Source organism: Hemitrygon akajei, chromosome 2 (assembly GCF_048418815.1).
Source record: "Hemitrygon akajei chromosome 2, sHemAka1.3, whole genome shotgun sequence".
In the NCBI taxonomy this organism is placed as follows: domain Eukaryota; kingdom Metazoa; phylum Chordata; class Chondrichthyes; order Myliobatiformes; family Dasyatidae; genus Hemitrygon; species Hemitrygon akajei.
In genome coordinates, this window is record NC_133125.1 from 6,127,048 (window position 1) to 6,148,805 (window position 21,758).

The following is a 21,758-nucleotide window of genomic DNA, read 5'->3' on the forward strand; positions in this document are numbered from 1 at the left end:
TTCAGCACTGCAGCTGTAGCTGAGGAGTTCCTGAACCGAGAAGTTGAAGATTGGCATTCTGGCACTGTATCAACCTAAAAACGGATTAACGCTGGGTTACTGGATTCGTCGTCCATCGATAGCAGCTTCACCTGGAGACTGTTATGTTCAGCGCATGAGGAACTGAAAAATAAGCTCACACTAAGATGTGAGTGAGGACTGATTGCTATTGTTTATTTTTATATTTCATGGTGTATTTGTGAAGAGATGTTTCTCCCGTGTTTAGTGAGTATTGGGTAGTTATCTTGCTATTCCGGGCCATGTCTTGGCCTGTGGAGGTAGCTTTGACTCCAGGTTAGGGGTATGGAAGTACTACACCTGATGTGTTTTTATTTCTGGGTGGGTTTTTTTGTGTTTCTCAAGGGGTTGTTACAGCACATCTATTTGTTCAAGTTACTGTTTGTGTTACACCACAGCCATACAGCATATTTTTTTTGTTAAGCAGCAGACATGATATCTAATCTGCATATGCACAGCACTGGTTGAGATTAAACTTGTCAGCTGGAATGTACGGGGGATGAATAGTCCACTGAAGAGAGGGAAGGTGTACGTGCACCTTCGTACACTTAAGGCTGATATTTGTTTTCTCCAAGAAACGCACATTATGAAAACAGCAGCTTTGTCCCTCCTGGGCATCTCAGGCCTACCAGTCCAATTTTAGTACAAAAACTAGAGGTGTTGGAATCCTAATTTTAAATAACCATACCGTTTGTCCACACACAAACTATTGCTGACCTGAGGGGCAGATATGTAATAGTAAGTGGAATATTAAACTCCATACTATTGAAACTACTGAATGTGTACGGGCCCAACTTTGATGATCCAATTTTTTTTCAGAACCTCTTTAAGGCCATGTCTAATCTGTCTGACTCTAACATAATTGCCTCTGTGGGGTTTGTCTTGTCAATATCCTGTCCTTGCCTCTGTGGGGTTCACCTTGTCAGTATCCTGTCCTTGTCTCTGTGGGGTTCACCTTGTCAGTATCCTGTCCTTGCCTCTGTGGGGTTCACCTTGTCAGTATCCTGTCCTTGCCTCTGTGGGGTTCACCTTGTCAGTATCCTGTCCTTACCTCTGTGGAGTTTGTCTTGTCAATATCCTGTCCTTGCCTCTGTTGGGTTTGTCTTGTCAGTATCCTGTCCTTGCCTCTGTGGGGTTTGTCTTGTCAGTATCCTGTCCTTGTCTCTGTGGGGTTCACCTTGTCAGTATCCTGTCCTTGTCTCTGTGGGGTTTGTCTTGTCACTATCCTGTCCTTGCCTCTGTGGGGTTCACCTTGTCAGTATCCTGTCCTTACCTCTGTGGGGTTTGCCTTGTCAGTATCCTGTCCTTGCCTCTGTGGGGTTTGTCTTGTCACTATCCTGTCCTTGCCTCTGTGGGGTTTGTCTTGTCAATATCCTGTCCTTGCCTCTGCGGGGTCTGTCTTGTCAGTATCCTGTCCTTGCCTCTGTGGGGTTCACCTTGTCAGTATCCTGTCCTTGCCTCTGTGGGGTTCACCTTGTCAGTATCCTGTCCTTACCTCTGTGGGGTTTGCCTTGTCAGTATCCTGTCCTTGCCTCTGTGGGGTAAGTCAGGCCATCTTTGCCATTACCCTGTGGTTGGATCTGTCCCTTCCTGTCCTTGCCTCTGTGGGGTAAGTCAGGTGTCTTTGCTGTTACCCTGAGGCTGGACTGTTCCCTTCCCTTCCCTTCCCTTTCTTTCTGTAGCCCTTGCCTGCTACCTGGGGCTGTGTTGTGGATTTGGTTGTTTTCGTGACCAGCAGAGTTGACTGCCGTTTGTGCCACTCCGAGCCAAAGGTACTAATTCTGCTGTTTCTATGACCAGCTGAGTTTTGCTGGTCCGGTTGCTGCTCCTCCGAGCCGAGACTCGAATGGACTGTGGTTGTTTGGTCGTCTTGTATCCAGCTCAGTAGGCAGACCGTTTGCTGCTACTCGAATGGACTGTGGTTGTTTGGTCATCTCGTATCCAGCTCAGTAGGCAGGCTGTTTGCCGCTACTCGAATGGACTGTCATTATTTGTCGTTCTGTGTCCAAGTCCAGTATGTGTCCAAGGCTCTGAGAAGATTCCAGTCCATGTCCCAAGTCCTAGTCATAGCCCAGGCTCTGAGTCCTGGTCTTGTCCAGGGCTAGTGTCTGTGTCCAGCTACGCCTCTCCCCACTTCTGCTTTGCAGACCCTCGACCAAGACCTAGTCTGAGCTTCATGTCCTCATCCAGCCTTGAAGTCCCGCGTCCTGCCCCCACGTCCAGTCCAAGCCTGGATCCGGAGTCCGAGCCCGGATCTGGAGTCTGAGCCTGAGTCAAGACCCAGGTTCCGGGTCCCTGTCCAGTCTTTGGCTCGGAGTCCTTGTGCAGGTTCCTAGTTCCCTTATTCCCAGTTCCTAGTTCCTCGTCCAGGTCCCACTTTCCTACTCTACTCCAAGCCCATGCCCTGTCTCGTAGTCTTGTCCAGTGTCTGTGTCTTGCATTTGGGTCCGTTCCCAACACCCCCCCCCCCCCCATATGACAACATGATTGTTCGGTCAATGTTAGACACAGATTTGTACAGTTTAAAACATTACATAGACTCCATTATTCTAAAGAAAAGTTGCCTAGCTTCTACCCTGATGTTTTGCCAGTTTGTAATAGATGTAAATCTGTCAACAGTAACATGTCACATTCATTCTGGTCGTGTTGTAAGCTTTATGCATACTGGAAAAGTATTTTTCACTGTTTCTCTGAGGCTTATGGGAAGCGGTGGGAACCAGGCCTGCTCGTAGCCATCCTTGGAGCAACAAGCTCCCTATCTTCAGACAGTAAGTATGAAAAAATGGCTGTATTGTTTGAAACGGTGATTGCTAAGAAGTTAATCCTGCAGATGTGGAAAATGGACTCTGTGTCTATGTATGGTCTGTGGCTGAGAGAACTGGCAAATATTTTACATTTGGAGACACTGAGACTGCATAATGAAGACAGAGGGGACATCTTTGAAAGGATATGGGGCCCTGTATTGGACTTTCTTACAGGATGAGGACTGACGTTTTTTGGCGTGGTGCACCTCTGCTGTGTATGTTTACTTTTTGCCTTTATATTTTTATTTCTCTTTTGCCTTTCTCTTTTTAAATCAATATTTAATTTGATTTTGCTATGGTTGTGGTTTTTGTGGTTGTGCTGTATTTTTTCCGTTAGTTTTTTCCAAGTCTGTTCACATAAAACAATAAAATATATTTAAATACAATGATGTGGCCATTACTGACACTTGGTTCAGAGAGAGGCAGAAACGGGTGATTAATGTACTAAGTTTTCAAAGTTTTCGAAAAGGTAAGTGGAGGAGATAAAAGAGGGGGTGGAGTTGCACTTCTAATCTGGGACAATATCACAGTTGCACTCAGAGGAGACAATGGAGGGGTCAGACACCGAGTCCATTTGGGTAGAAATCAGAAATAGGAAGAGTGCAATCACATTGATGGGATTGAGCTATAGACCCTCCTCCAATAGCCTCCAGGGCATTGAGGAACAGATACGTAATCAGATTAAGGAAATGGGTAAAAACAATAGGGTTATTGTCATGGGGGATTTCAGTTTCCCTAATATAAACTGGAATTTTCTTAGTGTAAGAGGTTGAGATGGGGCTGAATTTGTTAAGCGTATCCAGGAAAGTTTCTTAAATCAGTATGTTGATAGTTCTGTGAGAGGAGAGGCCGTACTGGAGCTGGTGTTGAGTCATGAGCCTGGCCAGGTGACAGACCTTTCAGTGAGTGAACAGTTAGGAAACAGTGATCATAACTCCTTAATTTTCAGGATACCTATAGATAAGGATAGGTATGGTCCTGTGGGAGAGTTTAGAATTGGAGTAGTGAAAATTACAAGGGCATTAGCAGGTCTAAGAAGTGTTAATTGGGAGTACATTTTCTCTGGTAAGTCCACATCAGATATGTAGAGGGTGTTTAAAGATGAATTGCACAGAGTACTGGAAAGGTATGTTCCTGTTTGAAGAAAGGACAGGGATGGAAAAATATGGAAACCTTGGATGTCCAGAGAGGTGATGAATTTAGTCAAGAAGAAAATATAAAAATATGTAAAGCTTCAGAAGTTGGGATCAAACGAAGCACATGAGGAGTATAAAGAAGTCAGAAAAGAACTAAAGAAGGGAATTAGGAAAGCCAGGAGAAGCCATAATCCCTTGGTAAGTTAGATTAAGATGAACCGCAAGTCATTCAATACATACATAAAGAGTAAAGGATAACTAGGGAGAAGGTGGGACCATTCAAGGATGGGGGGGGGGGGGGGGGAACATTTGCTTGGATGCAGAGAATGTGAGTGAGATTCCTACTGAGTACTTTGCTTCAGTATTTACCAAGAAAAAGGATATGGAGGACCAGGAGATCAGTGCTGAGTCTATTAATATGTTAGGGCATTTAGAGGTCAAGGAGCAGGAAGTGTTGGAACTTCTAATGAGTATTAAGGTGGATATGTCCCCACAGAGTGATGTGATTTACCCCAGGTAATTGAAGGGGGAAGCAACAAGGGGCCTTGACCAGTATCTTTGTACCTTCTCTAGCCACAGGCAAAGTCCTGGAGGACTGGCAAGAGGGTAATGTTGTACCTTTATTTAAGAAGGGAACAAGGGAAATTCCTGGAAACTGTAGACCAATGAGTCACACATCAGTTGTCGGGAAATAACTAGAGTAAGTTCTTAAGGATAGGATTTATGAGCATTTGGAAACCCATTCCTAATTAGGGAGAGCCAGCATGGCTGTATGCATGGCAGATCATACCTTACCAACTTGATTGAGCATTTTGACAAGGTGATGAGGGCAGGGCATTGGATGTTCTCTACATGGATTTTAGTAAGGCTTTTGACAAAGTCCCTCATGTGAGGCTAATCCAGAAGATTAAGATGGATGGGATCCACGGTGAATTGTCTGTTTGGATTAAGAACTGACTTTCACATAGAAGCTGCAGAGTAGTGGTTGAAGGGAGTTATTCAAGCTGGAGGTCTGTAATTAGTGGAGTTCTGAGGTGATCTGTGTTGGGCCCTCAGCCATTTCTAATGTGTGTGTGTGTGTGTATATATATTGAAAATGTGGATGGGTGAGTTAGTAAATTTGCAGATTATACCAAGATTGGTGGAGTTGTAGATGGTGTAGAAGACCGGCAAAAAATACAAACATGATATAGATCAGTTGCAGATATGGACTGAGAGATGGCAGATGGAGTTTAACCCAGATAAGTGAGGTGGTGCACCTCAGTAAGGCAAATGCATGGAGACTGTACACTGTTAAGGGCAAGATCCTTAACAGTTTTTCTCAGAAGTTCATGGCTCCTTGAAAGTGGCTACACAGGTCAATAAGATGGTTAAGAAGGCTTATGGAATGAATGCTTTTATTGGTCAAGGCACTGAGTTCCAAAGTCAAGAGGTTATGTTGCAAATTTACCCAACTCTGGTTAGGTCACATCTGGATTATTGCACACAGTACTGGCCACCTCTCTATAGGAAGGATGTTCAGACTTTGGAGAGGTTACGGAAGAGATTTACCAGGATGCTGGCTGGTTTAGACCATATGATATACTAGCAAAATCAGGCCATTTAGTCCATCATGTCTGCTCTGCCATTTCATCATGGCTGATCTATTTATCTCTCAGCCTTCCCCCCCCACCCCTGTATCCTTTCATGCAGTGACCAAGAATCTATCAACCTCTGCCTTAAATATGCATAAATACTTGGTCTCCACAACTGCCTGTGGAAACTAATTCCACAGATTAAATACACTCTGGCTAAAGAAATTCCTCCTTCTAAAAAACCTATTCTGAGGCTGTGTCCTCTGGTCTCATACACTCCCACCATAGGAACCACCCTTTCCAAATCAAGTCTACCAAGGCCTTTCATTATTCAATAGGTTTCAATTAGGTCTCCCCTCTTTCTTCTGAATTCCAATCAATACAGGCCCAGAGCTTTGAATGCTCTTCAGATGACAAGCTGTTTAATCCTGGAATTATTTTTGTGAACCTCCTTTGAACCACCTCCAGCTTCGGCACATCTTTTCTAAGATAAGGGTCCAAAACCACTCTCAGTACACCAAATGAGGCCTCCACACTGCATTACAAAGACTCAGTATTACATTCTTGCTTTTATATTCTAGTCCTCTTGAAATGAATGCTAACATCGCATTTGCCTTCCTCATCACAGACTCAACCTCCAAATTAACCTTCAGGGAATCTTGCACAAGGACTCCCAAAATCCTTTGCATCTCAGATTTTTGTATTTTCTCTCCACTTAGAAAACAGTCAACCCCTTAATTTCATCTACCAAAGTGCACTATATTCCACCTGCCACTTCTTTGCTCATTCTCCAAACCTAAGTCCTTCTGTAGGCTATTTCCTCAAAACTATCTGCCCCTCCACCTATCATCATATCATCTGTAACTTAGCAACAAAGCAATCAATTCCATCATCCTAATCATTAACATATAACATAAAAAGAATTGGTCCCAACACAGACCCCTGTGGAATGCCACTGGTCACCGGCAGTCAACCAGAAAGGGCTCCCTTATTCTTAGTTGTAGCCAACAGGCTGAGTATCAAATCATTAGGAATACAGAGTCAGAAAGGACAGCAAATACAGTACTCAAGGTGTTGTATCTAAATGCGGGTAGTTCAAGAAATAAGGTGGATGATCTTGTTGCAATATTACAGGTTGCCAGGTATGATGTTATGGCCATCCCAGAATCATGACTGACGGATGGTTGTAGTTGGGAGCTGAATGTCCAAGGTTACACGTTACATCGGAGGGATGGGAAGGTAGGCAGAGGGGGTGGTGTGGCTCTACTGGTAAAGAATGGCATCACATCAGTGGAAAGATGTGACATAGAATCGGAAGATGTTGAATCCTTGTGGGTTGAATTAAGAAACTGCAAGGGTAAAAGGACGTTGATGGCAGTTATATACAGGCCTCCCAACAGTGGCTGGGAGATGGACCACAGGTTACAAGAGAAAATAGAAAAGGCAAGTCAAAAGAGCAATGTCATGGGAGATTTTCACATGCAGGTCGATTGGGGAAAATCAGGTTGGTAATGGATCTCAAGAGAGTGAGTTTGTTGAATGCCTAAGAGATAGCTTTTTAGAGCAGTTTGTTGTTGAGCCTACTAGGGGATCAGCTATACTGGATTGGGTGTTATGTAATGAACCAGAGACAATTAGGGAGCTTAAGGTACAAGAACCCTTAGGAACTAGTGAACACAATACGATTGTGTTCAACTTGAAATTTGATAGGGAGAAAGTAAAGTCTGATGTAGCAGTATTTCAGTGGTGTAGGGGATATTACAGTAGTATGAGAGAGTAGCTGGCCAAAGAAAACTGGAAGGAGCTGCTAGCAGGGAATTCAGCAGAGCAGCAATGGTGTGCATTTCCAGGGAAAAATGAGGATGGTGCAGGACACGAGGAAATCTACAGATGCTGGAAATTCAAGCAACACACAAAATGCTGGTGGAACACAGCAGGCCAGGCAGCATCTATAAGGAGAAGCACTGTTGACGTTTTGGGCCGAAATGAAGGGTCTCGGCCCAAAACGTCGACAGTGCTTCTCCTTATAGATGCTGCCTGGCCTGCTGTGTTCCACCAACATTTTGTGTATGGTGCAGGACATGTGTTTTTGCAAAAGTGAAGAAATAATCAAATGGTAAAATAATACAAGGCTGACAAGGGAAGTCAAGCTATTGTAAAAGGAAAAGAGAGGGCATACAACAAAGCAAAAATTAGTGGGAAGGTAGAGGATTGGGAAGCTTTTAAAAACGTACAGAGAACAACTAAAAAATCATTCAATGGAAAAGATGAAATGTGAAAGCAAGCTAGCAAATAATATCAAAATGGATAGTAAAAGTTTTTTCAAGTATGTTAAAAATAAGAGAAATGAGAGTGGATATAGGACCACTAGAAAATGAGGCAGAAGAAATAATAATGGGTGACAAGGAGATGACTGCTGAATGAAATGAGTATTTTGTATCAGTCTTCACTGTGGAATACACTAGTATGCCTGATGTTGTAGTGTGTGAAGGAAGAAAAGTGGGTGCATTCTCCATTACAAGAGAAAGTGCTCAAAAAGTTGAAAGTCCTAAGGGTACATAAGTCATCCGGACCAGTTGAACTGCAGCATAGGGTTCTGAAAGAGGTAGCATTAGAGATTGTGGTGGCATTAGAAATGATCTTTCAAAATCATTGGACTTTGGCAGAGGACTGGAAAATTGCAAATGTAACCCCACTCTTCAGGAAAGGTGTAAGGCAGTAGAAAGGAAATTATAGACCAGTTAGCCTGAGCTCAGTGGTTGGGAAGATTTTGGAGTCATTTGTTAAGGATGAGGCGATGGAGTACTTGGTGACACAGGACAAGATAGTACAAAGTCAGCATGGTTTCCTTCAGGGAAAATCCTGCCTGACAAACCTGTTGGAATTCTTTGAAGAGATTACGAGTAAGATAGATAAAGGGGATGCAGTGGATGTTGTATATTTGGATTTTCAGAAGGCCTTTGACAAGGTGCCAAACATGAGGCTGCTTAACAAGTTAAGAGTCCATGGTATTACAGAAAAGTTACTAACATGGTTAGAGAATTGGCTGATTGGTAGGAGGCAGTGAGTGAGAATAAAAGGATCCTTTTCTGGTTGACTGCCAATGACTAGTGGTGTTCCACAAGGGTCGGTGTTGGGACCACTTCTGTTTATACTGTATATCGATGACTTAGATGATGGAATAGATGGCCTTGTTGCCAAGTTTGCAGATGATACAAAGATTGGTGGAGGGGCAGATAGTGTTGGGGAAATAGGTAGAATGCAGAAGGATTTAGACAGCTTAGGAGAATGGACAAGGAAGTGGCAAATGAAATACAATGTTGGAAAATGCATGGTCATGCACTTTGGTAGTAGAAATAAATGTGTGGACTATTTTCTAAACGGGGAGAAAATCCAGGAATTTGAGATGCAGTTGGTCTTAGGAGTCCTTGTGCAGAACATCCTGAAGGTTAGCTTGCAAGATTTAGGTGGTGATGAGGAAGGTGAATGCCATGTCAGCATTAATTTCATGATGTTTAGAACACAAGTGCAAGGATGTGATGTTGTGGCTTTATAAGGCACTGCTGAGGCCTCACCTTGAGTATTGTGAACAGTTTTGGGCCCCTCATCTTAGAAAAGATGTGCTGGCATTGGAGATGCTCCAGAGGAGGTTCACTAGTATGATCCAAGGAATGAAAGGGTTATTATATGGAGAACATTTGATGGCTGTACTCGCTGGAATTCAGAAGGATGAGGGGGAATTTCATTGAAACCTTTCAAACGATGAAAGGCCTAGAAAGAATAGATGTGGAAAGGATGCTTCCCGGGTGGGAGGGTCTAGTACAAGAGAACAAAGCCTCAGGATAGAGGGGTGCCCTTTCAAAGCTAAGATGCAGAAAAATTTCTTTAGCCTAAGGGTGGTGAATCTGTGGAATTTGTTGTCACATGCAGCTGTGAAGGCCAGGTCATTTGGTGTATTTAAGGCAGAGATTGATAGGTTCTTGATTGGACATGGCATCACAGGTTACAGGGAGAAGGTCAGGAACTGGGGTTGAGGAGGTGGAAAAAAAGGATCGTCCATGATTAAATGGTGGAGCAGACTTGCTGGGTCAGATGGCCTAATCCTGCTCCTATGTCCTATAGTCTTATGGTCTTACTCTTTGCCTCCTGCCAATCAACTACTGCATTATCCTTGCTAGAATCTTTCCTGTAATACCATGGGCTCATGGCTTGTTAAAAAGCCTCATGTGTGGCATCTTGTCAAAGACCTTCTGAAAATCCAAGTACACAACATCAACTGATTCTCCTTTGTCTATCCTGCATGTATTTTCTTCAAAGAGTTCCAACAGATTCCCTTGAGGAAACCATGCTGACTATAGCCAATTTTATCATGTGCCTCCAAATGCCCTAAAACCACATCCTTAACAGTCAACATCTTCCTGACAACCAATGTCAGACTAACTGGCCTATAATTTCCTTTCTTTTGCCTCTCTCCTTTCCTGAATTTGCAATTTTCCAGTCTTCCAGAATCATACCAGAATCTAGTGATTCTTGAAAGATCATTACTAATGCCTCCACAATCTCTTCAGCAACCTCTTTCAGAACACTGGGGTGTACACCATCTGGTTCAGGTGACCTCTCTACCTTCAGAACTTTCAGTTTCCCAAGAACATTTTCCCTAGTAGTGGTAATGTTGCAGACTTCATAACCCCGATGCCTAGAACCTCCGCCATACTACTAGTGTCTTCCACAGTGAAGACTGATGCAAAATACTTAATCTGTTTGTCTGCCATTTCCCCCATTACTAACCCTCTAGCACTTTTCCCAGTGGTCCAATATCCACTCTCATCTCTTTCACACTTTATGTATCTAAAGAACATTTTGGTATCAAATATTATTGACTAGCTTACTTTCATGTTTGTGTACAAAGGTTATTGTAAATCTAGTCAAGAAGGAGAGCTACAAAATGATCAGCAAAGTAGGCACTGTAATGATAGAGATCTAGAAGATTATAAGGCTAGCAGGAAGGAGTTTAAGAGTGAAATTAGGAGAGCCAGAGGGGGCCATGAGAAGGCCTTGGCGGACAGGATTAAGGACAACACCAAGGCATTCTACAAGTATGTGAAGAGCCAGAGGATAAGACGTGAGAGAATAGGACCAATCAAGTGTGACAGTGGAAAAGTGTGTATGGAACCAGAAGAGATAGCAGAGGTTCTTAATGAATACTTTGCTTCAGTATTCACTACGGAGAATGTTCTTGGTGATCCTAAGGTTGACTTGCAGTGGACTGAAAAGCTTGAGCATGTAGATAATAAGAGGATGTGCTGGAACTTTTGGAAAGCATCAAGTTGGCTAAGTCACTGGGACCAGACAAGATGTACACCAGGCTATTGTGGAAGGCGAGGAAGGAGATTGCTGAGCCTCTGGTGATGATCTTTGTATCAGGAATGAGAATGAGAGAGGTTCTGGAGGATTAGAGGGTTGTGGATGTTGTTCCCTTATTCGAGAAGGGGAGTAGAGATGGCCCAGGAAATTATAGACCAGTGAGTCTTACCTCAGTGGTTGGTAAGTTGATGGAGAAGATCCTGAGAGGAAGGATTTTTGAACATTTGGAGAGGCATAATATGGTTAGAAATAGTCAGCAGGGCTTTGTCACAGGCAGGTCGTGCCTTACAAACCTGATTGAATTTTTTGAGGATGTGACTAAACATGTTGATGAAGAGATGTAGTGTATATGGATTTCAGCAAGGCATTGGATAAGGTACCCCATGCAAGGCTTATTGAGAAAGTAAGGAGGCATGGGATCCAAGGGGACATTGCTTTGTGGATCCAGAACTGGCTTGCCCACAGAAGGCAAAGAGTGGTTGTAGATGAATCATATTCTGCATGGAGTTCGGTGACCTGTGGTGTGCCTCAGGGATCTGTTCTGGGATCCCTTCTCTTCATGATTTTTATAAATGATGAGGAAGTGGAGTGATGAGTTAGTAAATTTGCTGATGTCACAAGATTGGGGGTGTTGTGGATAATATGGAGGGATGTCAGAGTTTAGAGCAGGACATTGATAGGATGCAAAACTGGGCTGAGAAGTGGCAGAAGGAGTTCAACCCAGATAAGTGTGAGGTGGTTCAATTTGGTAGGTGAAATATGATGGCTGAATATAGTATTAATGGTAATACTCTTGGCAGTGTGGAGGATCAGAGGGATCTTGGTGTCTGAGTCCAGAGGACGCTCAAAGCAGCTGCACAGGTTGACTCTGATTAAGAAAGCATATGGTGCGTTGGCCTTCATCAACCATCAAAAATTGAGTTTAAGAGCCGAGAGGTAATGTTGCAGCAATATAGGACCCTGGTCAGACCCCACTTGGAATACTGTGCTCAGTTCTGGTCGCCTCACTACAGGAAGGACATGGAAACCATATAAAGAGTGCAGAGGAGATTTACAAGGATTTTGCCTGGATTGGAGAGCATACTTTATGAGAATAAGTTGAGGGAACTCGGCCTTTTCTCCTTGGAGCGATGGAGGATGAGAGGTCACCAGATAGAGGTGTACAAGGTAATGAGAGGCATTAATCGTGTGGATAGTCAGAGGCTTTTTCCCAGGGTTGAAATGGCTAGCACAAGAGGGCACAGTTTTAAGGTGTTTGAAAGAAGGTAGAGAGATGTCAGGGGTAAGTGTTTTACTCAGAATGGGAGTGTGTGGAATGGGCTGCCGGTGGTAGTGGGGGAGACGGATACGATAGGGTCTTTTAAGAGGCTCCTGGATAGGTACATGGAGCTAAGAAAAATAGGGGGTTATGGGTAAGCCTAGGTAGTTCTAAGGTAAGGACATGTTCGGCACAGCTTTGTGGGCCGAAGGGCCTGTATTGTGCTGTCGGTTTTCTATTTTCTATGTTCGTATTCCATCTTTACCTTAATGTCCTTTTAGATCCCTTCTGTTGCTTTTTCAAAGCTCCCTAATCCTCCAACTTCCCACTAATTCTTGCTCTGTTAGAGAACATGCTGTGCAAGAGGCTGGATAAATTTGGGTTGTTTTCTCTGGAGTGTTAGAGGCAGAGGAAAGATCTGACAGAGGCTAATCAGATTGAGACATGTAGGCAGAGTGGACAGAGTATCTGCTTCCCAGGGTTGGAATGTCATACACCAGAGGGCACGCATTGAAAGTGAAATGGTGTAGGTTCAAAGGGGTGTGAGGAGTAAATCTTTTAATCTAGAGTGGTGGATGTCTGGAATGCTCTGCTTGATATGGTGGTAAAGGCAAACACATTCGAGGCTTTAAAGAGACGTTTGAATAGGCACATGGATGTAAGGAAGATGGAGGGATCTGGCCATGGTGTAGGTAGGAGAGATTAACGTTTGGGTGTTTTTGATTTGCACACTGTGGGCTGAGCGGCATGTTCTGTGCTGTACTCTGTATCTGATGCCATTTACAGACTAGGCAAGGTGTTAGTGTTGCTGCTACTGATCACTTCTTGCACCACGTTTTTTTGGGTAATACGGGAAGCGGGCGGAAAATGTCTTTCAATCGGAAACTTCCCGTTTCACAACGACGGAGAACCCGGACTGATCACGGTACACGGATCCGTATACGGACAAGACTTCCCTTTTTCGGTGGGCATTTGTCACGGAACATTTTAACCGGGTGGAGTCCATCGGGAGGCCGGCTCCAGCCCTGAGTCAGACACCATCCCGAATCGGTGTTCGGCTGCTCAGAAGGTCCCCGCACCGCGGCCATGGGCAAGGTGAAGACCTTCGCGATCCTCTACGACCGCCCCACCTACTCCTGCGGGGAGTGGGTCTCCGGACGGATCGTGGTGGAACTTACGGAGCAGATCGAGGTGAAGGCTCTTAAAATCCACGCCAAGGGCCAGGCGTATGTTGAATGGACAGAAAGCGACACTTCCGACAACGACTACACTTACAGCCAGAAGCTGCGATACTTCAAGCACAAGTACCTGTTGGTTGGGACAGGTAGGTGTGCGCTCGCGTTGCACGGAGATCTTTCCAAATGGGCTCTAAAGTGTCCACAAACCCAGCAACTGGCCTGTTCTCCGTCTGACAATAGTTAGTGTGACCGCCGGTGGAGGCGAGGCGGCAGCGGCTGATGTGCTCTGCGCCACTGGAGCTTCCTTTAGTCAGCTCGGGAAACGATTAAAGATGCAGATGGTTAATGTAGAAATTCTAACTTTCACTGGGTGTTCGGATCGCTTGAGTTCATGACTCTGCACGTACACTTTCTCTGTAATATAGGGGAACACTCTGCATCTAGTGATCATAATGTCATTAGTTTCAAAGTAAGTATAAAAAAACGACAGCGACACACACAATGCTGGAGGAACTCAGCAGGCCAGGCAGCAGCTATGGAGAAGAAGTATAGTGGACGTTTAGGGCGGAGTCCCCTCCGCAGGACTGGAGGAAAAAATGAGTAGAAAAGGTAGGTGGGGGGGGGGGAGAAATACTTGGTGATAGGTGAAACCGGTAAGGGGAGGGGTGAAGTAAAGTGCTAGGAAGTTGATTGATTGTTGAAAGAGATACAGGGCTGGAGAAGGAATCTGAGGGGAGAGGACAGAAGCCCATGGAAGAAAGAAAAAGGGTGAGGAGCACCAGAGGGAGGTGATGGGCAGGTAAGGAGATGAGGTGAGTGGGGAAAAGGGCAAGGTGGGGGGGGGTCATTACCAGAAGTTTGAGAAGTCGAAGTTCATGCCATCAGGTTGGAGGCTACCTAGGCAGAATATAAGGTGTTGGTCCTCCAACCTGAGTGTAGCCTTATCATGCCACTTTTTCTGGCAGAAGGAACAAAGGTGTTTGGTGAGGCGCTCTCCCAATCTACACCAGGTCTCACCAATATACAGGAGGCCAAGGAGTGGTGAACAGATCTGAATGCAATCAGCTGTGAGATGATGCATTTTGGAAAGTCAGTTTAGTGTAGGATTATACAACGAATGGTAGGGCACAAGGGAGTTTTACATCCTGTGCCCAACATATTGATGCAATTACAATGAAGTCTCAGCTACTTCCTTCTGGCAAACGGTACCGCAGCATTAAAGCCAGGACCAACAGGTTACGGGACAGCTTCTTTCTACAAGCAATTAGTCTTGTAAATTCGTCTCAATAGTGCGACGGAGTCATAACGCAAAGATTCTTACTCCCTCACGTTGTGGGATGGATATAAGATTTAAATAAATTCAATTGGTAGAAACACATCTCCACCCCGCCACCCAGTTCTATATACACTTATTGTAATTTAGAGCGTTTTATTATTATGTATTGCTGCTGCAAAACGACAAATTTGACGAGGTATGCTAGTGATGTTAAACTTGATCCTGATTCTAAAGACAGAAATGTTAACTAAATACGGCTGGTTCCGGAGGGCTGGCAGCCGCACGGTGGGCTGAAGGGCGTTTCCCTGTGTCAGCTGCCAGTTGCAGATTAGGCAAGGTATGACGATGAGTTGGGTCTTGCAGCTGGTCGTTTGTGTAAAGCGGGAAGCGGGCGGAGCCCGTCTTTCAACCTGAAACTTCCCATTTCACAACGACAGAGCACACGGACTAATCACAGTTCACCGTGTTTTCCGTGATTGTTGAGTTTGTAAATCCGACAAAAAATGGGAACGAGGACCCCACCGTATAAAGCCCAAAAAGTGAGCACTTCTCTTATGGGCCTCTTGCGCTGACGGTGTGTGTGGTTTGGACATCTGTGTACTACAGACTACTTACCCTTCCCTCAGAACGGAAGCAGGACCCGTGTAGGGACGGACAAGCCTTCCCGTTTCAGTGGGCATTTCTCACGAAATCTTTTAGCGGGGTGGAGCCCATCGCCAGCTCCTGCCCTGAGTCAGACACCATCCCGAATCGGTGTTCGGCTGCTCAGAAGGTCCCCACACCGCGGCCATGGGCAAGGTGAAGACCTTCGCGATCCTCTACGACCGCCCCACCTACTCCTGCGGGGAGCTGGTCTCCGGACGGATCGTGGTGGAACTTACGGAGCAGATCGAGGTGAAGGCTCTTAAAATCCACGCCAAGGGCCAGGCGTATGTTGAATGGACAGAAAGCGACACTTCCGACAACGACCACACTTACAGCCAGAAGCTGCGATACTTCAAGCACAAGTACCTGTTGGTTGGGATAGGTAGGTGTGCGCTCGCGTTGCACGGAGATCTTTCCAAATCGGCTGTAAAGTGTCCACAAACCCAGCAACTGGCCTGTTCTCCGTCTGACAATAGTTAGTGTGACCGCCGGTGGAGGCGAGGCGGCAGCGGCTGATGTGCTCTGCGCCACTGGAGCTTCCTTTAGTCAGCTCGGGAAACGATTATAGATGCAGATGATTAATGTGGAAATTCTAACTTTCACTGGGCGTTCGGATCGCTTGAGTTCATGACTCTGCACGTACACACTCTGCATCTAGTGATCATAATGTCATTAGTTTCAAAGTAAGTATAGAAAACGACAGCGACACACACAATGCTGGAGGAACTCAGCAGGCCAGGCAGCAGCTATGGAGAAGAAGTATAGTGGACGTTTAGGGCGGAGTCCCCTCCGCAGGACTGGAGGAAAAAATGAGTAGAAAAGGTAGGTGGGGGGGGGGGGGGGGAGAAATACTTGGTGATAGGTGAAACCGGTAAGGGGAGGCGTGAAGTGAAGTGCTAGGAAGTTGATTGATTGTTGAAAGAGATACAGGGCTGGAGAAGGAATCTGAGGGGAGAGGACAGAAGCCCATGGAAGAAAGAAAAAGGGTGAGGAGCACCAGAGGGAGGTGATGGGCAGGTAAGGAGATGAGGTGAGTGGGGAAAAGGGCAAGGTGGGTGGGGGGGGGGGGTCATTACCAGAAGTTTGAGAAGTCGAAGTTCATGCCATCAGGCTGGAGGCTACCCAGACAGAATATAAGGTGTTGGTCCTCCAACCTGAGTGTAGCCTTATCATGCCACTTTTTCTGGCAAAAGGTACAAAGGTGTTTGGTGAAGCGGTCTCCCAATCTACACCAGGTCTCACCAATATACAGGAGGCCACACTGGACACAGTAGATGACCTCAACAGATTCACAGGTGAAGTGTTGCCTCACCTGGAAGGACTGCTTGGGGCCCTGAATGGTAATGAGGGAGGAGGTGGGGTAGGGGCAGGTGTAGCACTTGTTATGCTTGGAACGGAAGTGTCAGGAGGGATGATTGGACAAGGGAGTCACGTGGGGAGTGATCCTGCATAAAGCAGGAAGTGGTGGGAGGGAAAGGTGTGCTTGGTGCTTGGTGGTGGGATCCTATTGGAGATGGTGGAAGTTAGAGAATTGTGAGGTAGATGTGGAAACTGGTAGGGTGGTAAGCGAAGACAAGAGGAACTTTATCCCTGGTGTGGCTACAGGAGTATGGGGTGAAGGCAGATGTGTGTGAAGAGATGTGGTTGAGAGCAGTGTTGATGGTGGAGGGGGGGGGGGAAGCTCCTTTCTTTGAAGGAGGACATTTTTTTGTTCTGAAGTGAAAAGCCCCATTCTGAGAGCAGACGTGGTGGAGATGAAAGAATTGAGAGAAGGGGATTACATTTTTACAAGTAACAGGGTGGGAAAGAGGTATAGTCCAGGTAGCTGTGAGGTTTATAATAGACACCAGTAGATAAGCTGCTTCTCTGTATCTCTGGAGATCAAGAATTGGGAGGGAGGAGTCAGAAATGGACCATGTAAATTTGAGGGCAGGGTGGAAGTTCAAGGTAAAGTTGGATGTCGACATGCTCCATATGAGTGCAGGAAGCAGCATGATAATAGGTCTTGGCCATGGGTTGAGATTCTAATAGTTTTGATCGTATCAGAAAGAATCTGGCAAGTATGGATTAGGACAGGCTGTTCTCTGGCAAAGGTGTATTTGATAAGTGGGAGGCTTACAAAAACATAATTTACCAGGAGATCTTGTAGTTATTCCCATGCTTGTTGTCACATGTAGTTGTATAGTACCAGTACAGGTTTTAAACCTCCTTTGAGAGGATGTATGGCTCTCACCTAGGGCCTGCTAGGGTATCCTGTCAAAGGTAGAGTGCGCAGATAGTGATCAGCAATGTGCTGTAAAATTTCAGCAGATCTCAGCTGGCATTGAACAAGTAACAGTTGGTACAAAGGAGAAGTGTAGTAACCACAAGTTAAAGTCAATTCTAGACCAGCTCGACATTAGGGGTAGTGAAGAACAATAAGCTCAGCTAAGACCTTTACTGGCTGTGGTAGAGAAGTTTCATGGTTTCTTATTGGATTCCAAGTTCACCATAAATACTGGCGATAATCTGTTATTTCACTTGATAAGTACAAAGTTGAGAGCAATTGAGCAAAGATGGATCTCTCAGTTGTCAGTGTTTGATTGTTCAGTATCATCCAGGTAGGAGCAATACTGTGGCTGATACTCTCTCTAGGGAGCTTGAGCCTATCTCAGAGGATGCCGAGTTTGACAGCTCTGTGACGACCTGTAGTCTGATCAGTCTCGGCACTGGTTACCACTGGTCTTAAAGCTGTAAGGTCAAGCAAATATGAGTTCCTGAAGTTGGTACTGTAAGTGGTCTGATGCAAGAAAACATTCCAACCCTCCTGGGTTATTCTGATGGAGACTTGCACACTTTTCAGCAGCAAGACCCTGTGTTAAGTGTCTTCAGAAACTTGTGGGACAGGAGAAAGAAAGCTGAATAGCAAGGAATGTAAAGATCTATGTAAACCTGTTTTGTCTCTGTTAGAGGAGGAGAAGCATGGGGAGTTTTATCAGCTTCTGCTACCTACCAGCTTGAGGAGTAAAGTGTTGGGGTGTGTACATGACTCTACGGGCCACCAAGGCATCGAGCATACTCTGCACTTGCTGGGAAGCGGGTGTTTTTGAGTGGGCATGCATTAGGATGGGGCGCAGTGGATCAAAAATTGTCTGCATAGTGTGTTAACTAAAATGCCACACCCCAAGATCCATCGCCCCAGTGAAATAGTTTCTTCTCTGCCACTCGAAGTTGCTGTAGATTTGACTCTACTTGAGCAGGCAGCTGATGGGCATGAGTATGTTTTAGTAGTCAGTCGTTTTTACAAAATTGATCCAAGCATTCCCAACTGGGGATCAAAAGGCCGATACCACAGCAAAGGTGCTCTTGAGAAAATGGTTTATTAAGTAGAGTTCCTGAGAGGTTGCATTCTGACCATGGCCATTACTTTGAAAATGAGGTCATAACTGAGCTTTGCAAACTGTATGGGGTAAAGAAAAGTTGTACTACACTCCATCATCCTACTGGCAACGTTCAGTGTGAGCGTTTCAACGGGACGATGTGTGATTTGTTGCGTGTGTTACCTCCGGAAAAGTAACGCAGGTGGCTTGAGCACCCACCCGAGTTAGTGAACGTGTATAATGTGACGCCTCACGCCACCACCAGATATTCCCCTTATTACCTACTGTTCGGTGTTGATCCCCACTTGCCCGTGGATGCTCTGCTGGGGCGAGAACCGTCTGTGTACAGGAAATACGACGGGTTAGCCACAAACCAGAAAGGACTGAGTGATGCTCATGCCAGAGCAAAAGAATACTCTGAGCAGAAGGCTGCAGAATGCATTGCCTTACAGGAGGATAAAAATTCATTGTCCTAAGATTGACATAAATGTACTGGTTTGCCTCTGGAACAGACCATTAGGCCGTAATAGGTCCAGGATGCTTGGAAATCAATTGTCTACAGGGTGGTAGAGGTGCCAGACAACACGTACCCCGTGGAACCTTTGGAAGGAGGACCTATCAAGAGGGTGAACAGGGTAGACATGGGCCCTGTGTGAATGTTCCCACCCCAGCTCCTCAAAGAAGACTGCAAACTCCTGTAATTCAGGCTAGCCCTTCCCTGGGACATGAATCAGATTCTGGGGATTCCGAGAATGGAGTGATATTAGTAAGGTGTGTCAGGATAGCGTATATGGAATCTCAACCCTAGCCTTGACAACCTATCTTCTGCAACTGAGATTATAGGGTCTGTGAGTGCTGATATGGGTTCGGGTGTTGGTAGTCATCCTGTTGCAGCACCCCACAGGAGTAAATGCTGGACAGCACTCTAACCCACATCACGAATTAAGGTCAGTCCTAGATGTGGCCTCCAAAAAAACCTACAGCAGTGTCACAGATACTGGTTAGTCTAAGTTAGTTCTATTCAGAGAAGCAGTTAAAGAGGTTAAGGTACCTTTGCAGTGAGTGGTTAACCGAGGATGCTTGCCTGTGTTCAGGGGAGAATGTAACCAGGTGACCATTGAATATCATTATTTGTTGTTGAAGTGCACTTGTGTATTCACTGAGGTAACACTAAAATAGCTGCCTGTGCCTTCAAGAGAAAACGGTGAGATCATTATGCAGATACAGAGCAGAAACAAGAGTTATAATGTTCTAGAAAGGACATCAAGTACTGGGAGCTGCTTTTTCCCCAAAGGAGTGCTGGACGTGTGGTGAGGAAAGATGTTCACGAGTAAGGTGTCAGTGCTGGGTAAAGTGGTTGTGTGAAGATCCTTATCTCCTTATGAGCAAGGAGAATTCATTTTGGGGTCTAGCCTATACATATTAGGAAGTTAACCACAGGTATGCCAAAAATTACCACTACCCTATTGGTTTTGTATATTTTGTTTTATTTTCATACTGTGTACTTAACTAGTTGATACATGTGTGGACCAAAATTAAGCTGAGATTGTAACTGCAGGAACTGTGGTTTTTAAAATTCATTTTGTTGTTTTATTTTGTTGCCTTCTTTCTGTATTCAAAAATCTAAAACAGATGAAGGAATTAAGACCAAAAAAGTATTTGTCCTGTGTGTATTTTTCCCAGGCTACAAAGTATATTAACCCTCTCTAGTTGGCTAGCAAGACTGTCCAATCTGCATTTGTTTGGCCCACAGCCCTCTAAACCTCTGCAATATTTAAAAATCACTTGGGTAAGTACATAAATAGCAAAGTCAGAAAATGCATAATAATCACTTAATATGATAACAGAAGAGAATGAAAGGGGAAAATAGAGATTCGAGAGGTTCTACAGATGCTGGGAACACAGACAAAACAGGGAGTAACTCTGCAGGTCACCTTTGGAGGAGAATTAATGGCCAATAATTTAGGCCAAGCCTTCATCAAGGCAAAGGTCATGGCTCGAAACCTTGGCTCTTTATTTCTCCATAGATGCTGCCTGACTTGTTGAGTTCCTCCCGCAATCTGTGTGAAAGATAAAATTAGTTCTGCCGTTTAGTAGGAATGAGTTTATTTATTTGAGATGTACTGCCGAGTTAGCTCTTCGAGCTATGCCACCCAGCAACCCACCAATTAACCTTAATCACAGAACAATTTACAATGACCGATTGATCTACCAATGTCTTTGGAAACCCACACGTTCGACGGTGAAAATCTACAGACTCCTTACAGATGATGTCAAGATTGAACTCTGAACTCCTCCATCCCAAGCCTTTACAACATTGAGCTAACCACCGTGCTTCTCTCGCACCCTTAGTTCTGCTATTGGTAGGAATGAGTATATATGCACATGTTGAACATGTGTATGTAATCATAGGAATTCAATGGTATATGTGGATGTGCAGAAGACAGTGCAGTCTGTAGGAGATTAGTGCATGGAATTAGTGATTTATGAACCAGTGTGGATTGAGAGCTAATAGGAGTCAATTTAGCAGGCTTCTGTTTGTTTTGATGGCAGAGAATAGTGCTTGTCTGTTTCAGCCAAACATTTATATCCACAAGTTCCCCAGGGGACCCAATGCAATATTCATCAGTTTGCTAAATGACAGGACAGTTACTGGAATATTATTAGTCATGATGATACAAAATTCTTTCAAGAAAATATGAGCAAACTGGGTGACCGTGCTACCACAAGAAAGAAAGTGGGAGAAAACGAGAGGTTCAATTTCAAGTTCAACTTGATCATCATTCAGACGTACACATGTATACCATCGAACGCGATAGTGTTCCTCCGGACCAAGGTGCACAACACAGAACATATAACTCACACAACACAAAATAATATTACTACTAATTGACAAATAACAGGTTGCATATAGAACACAAGTTTTTTTAAAAAGTAGTATTATGCTACTGGTGCTTCATACGTGATGAGAACTGGGTGGTGGCAGAGAGTTCAGTAGTCTTACAGCCTGGGGGAAGAAGCTATTTCTCAACCTAATATACGTGGGTTTCCTCTGGGTGCTCTGGTTTTCTCTCCCAGTACTGATTAGTAGGTTAATTGGTCATTGT

General features: G+C 44.8%; 1 protein-coding gene across 5 annotated transcripts in view; it reads left to right on the top strand.

The window, feature by feature from the left end:
• Positions 1–21,758, top strand: part of LOC140738786 (arrestin domain-containing protein 3-like) — a 154,740-nt gene that overhangs the window by 101,688 nt on the left and 31,294 nt on the right. Inside the window, exon 1 of one of the 5 annotated variants that reach the window (XM_073066647.1) lies at positions 13,151–13,517. The exons of 3 other annotated variants lie outside the window; for them this stretch is intronic. In XM_073066647.1, coding sequence (XP_072922748.1) covers positions 13,280–13,517 — 238 coding nt within the window. In that variant the 5' untranslated portion in view covers positions 13,151–13,279. Of the gene's footprint in view, positions 1–13,150; positions 13,518–15,058; positions 15,675–21,758 lie in introns of those variants that run through there. One more of the 5 variants, XM_073066653.1, reaches the window with a different exon arrangement.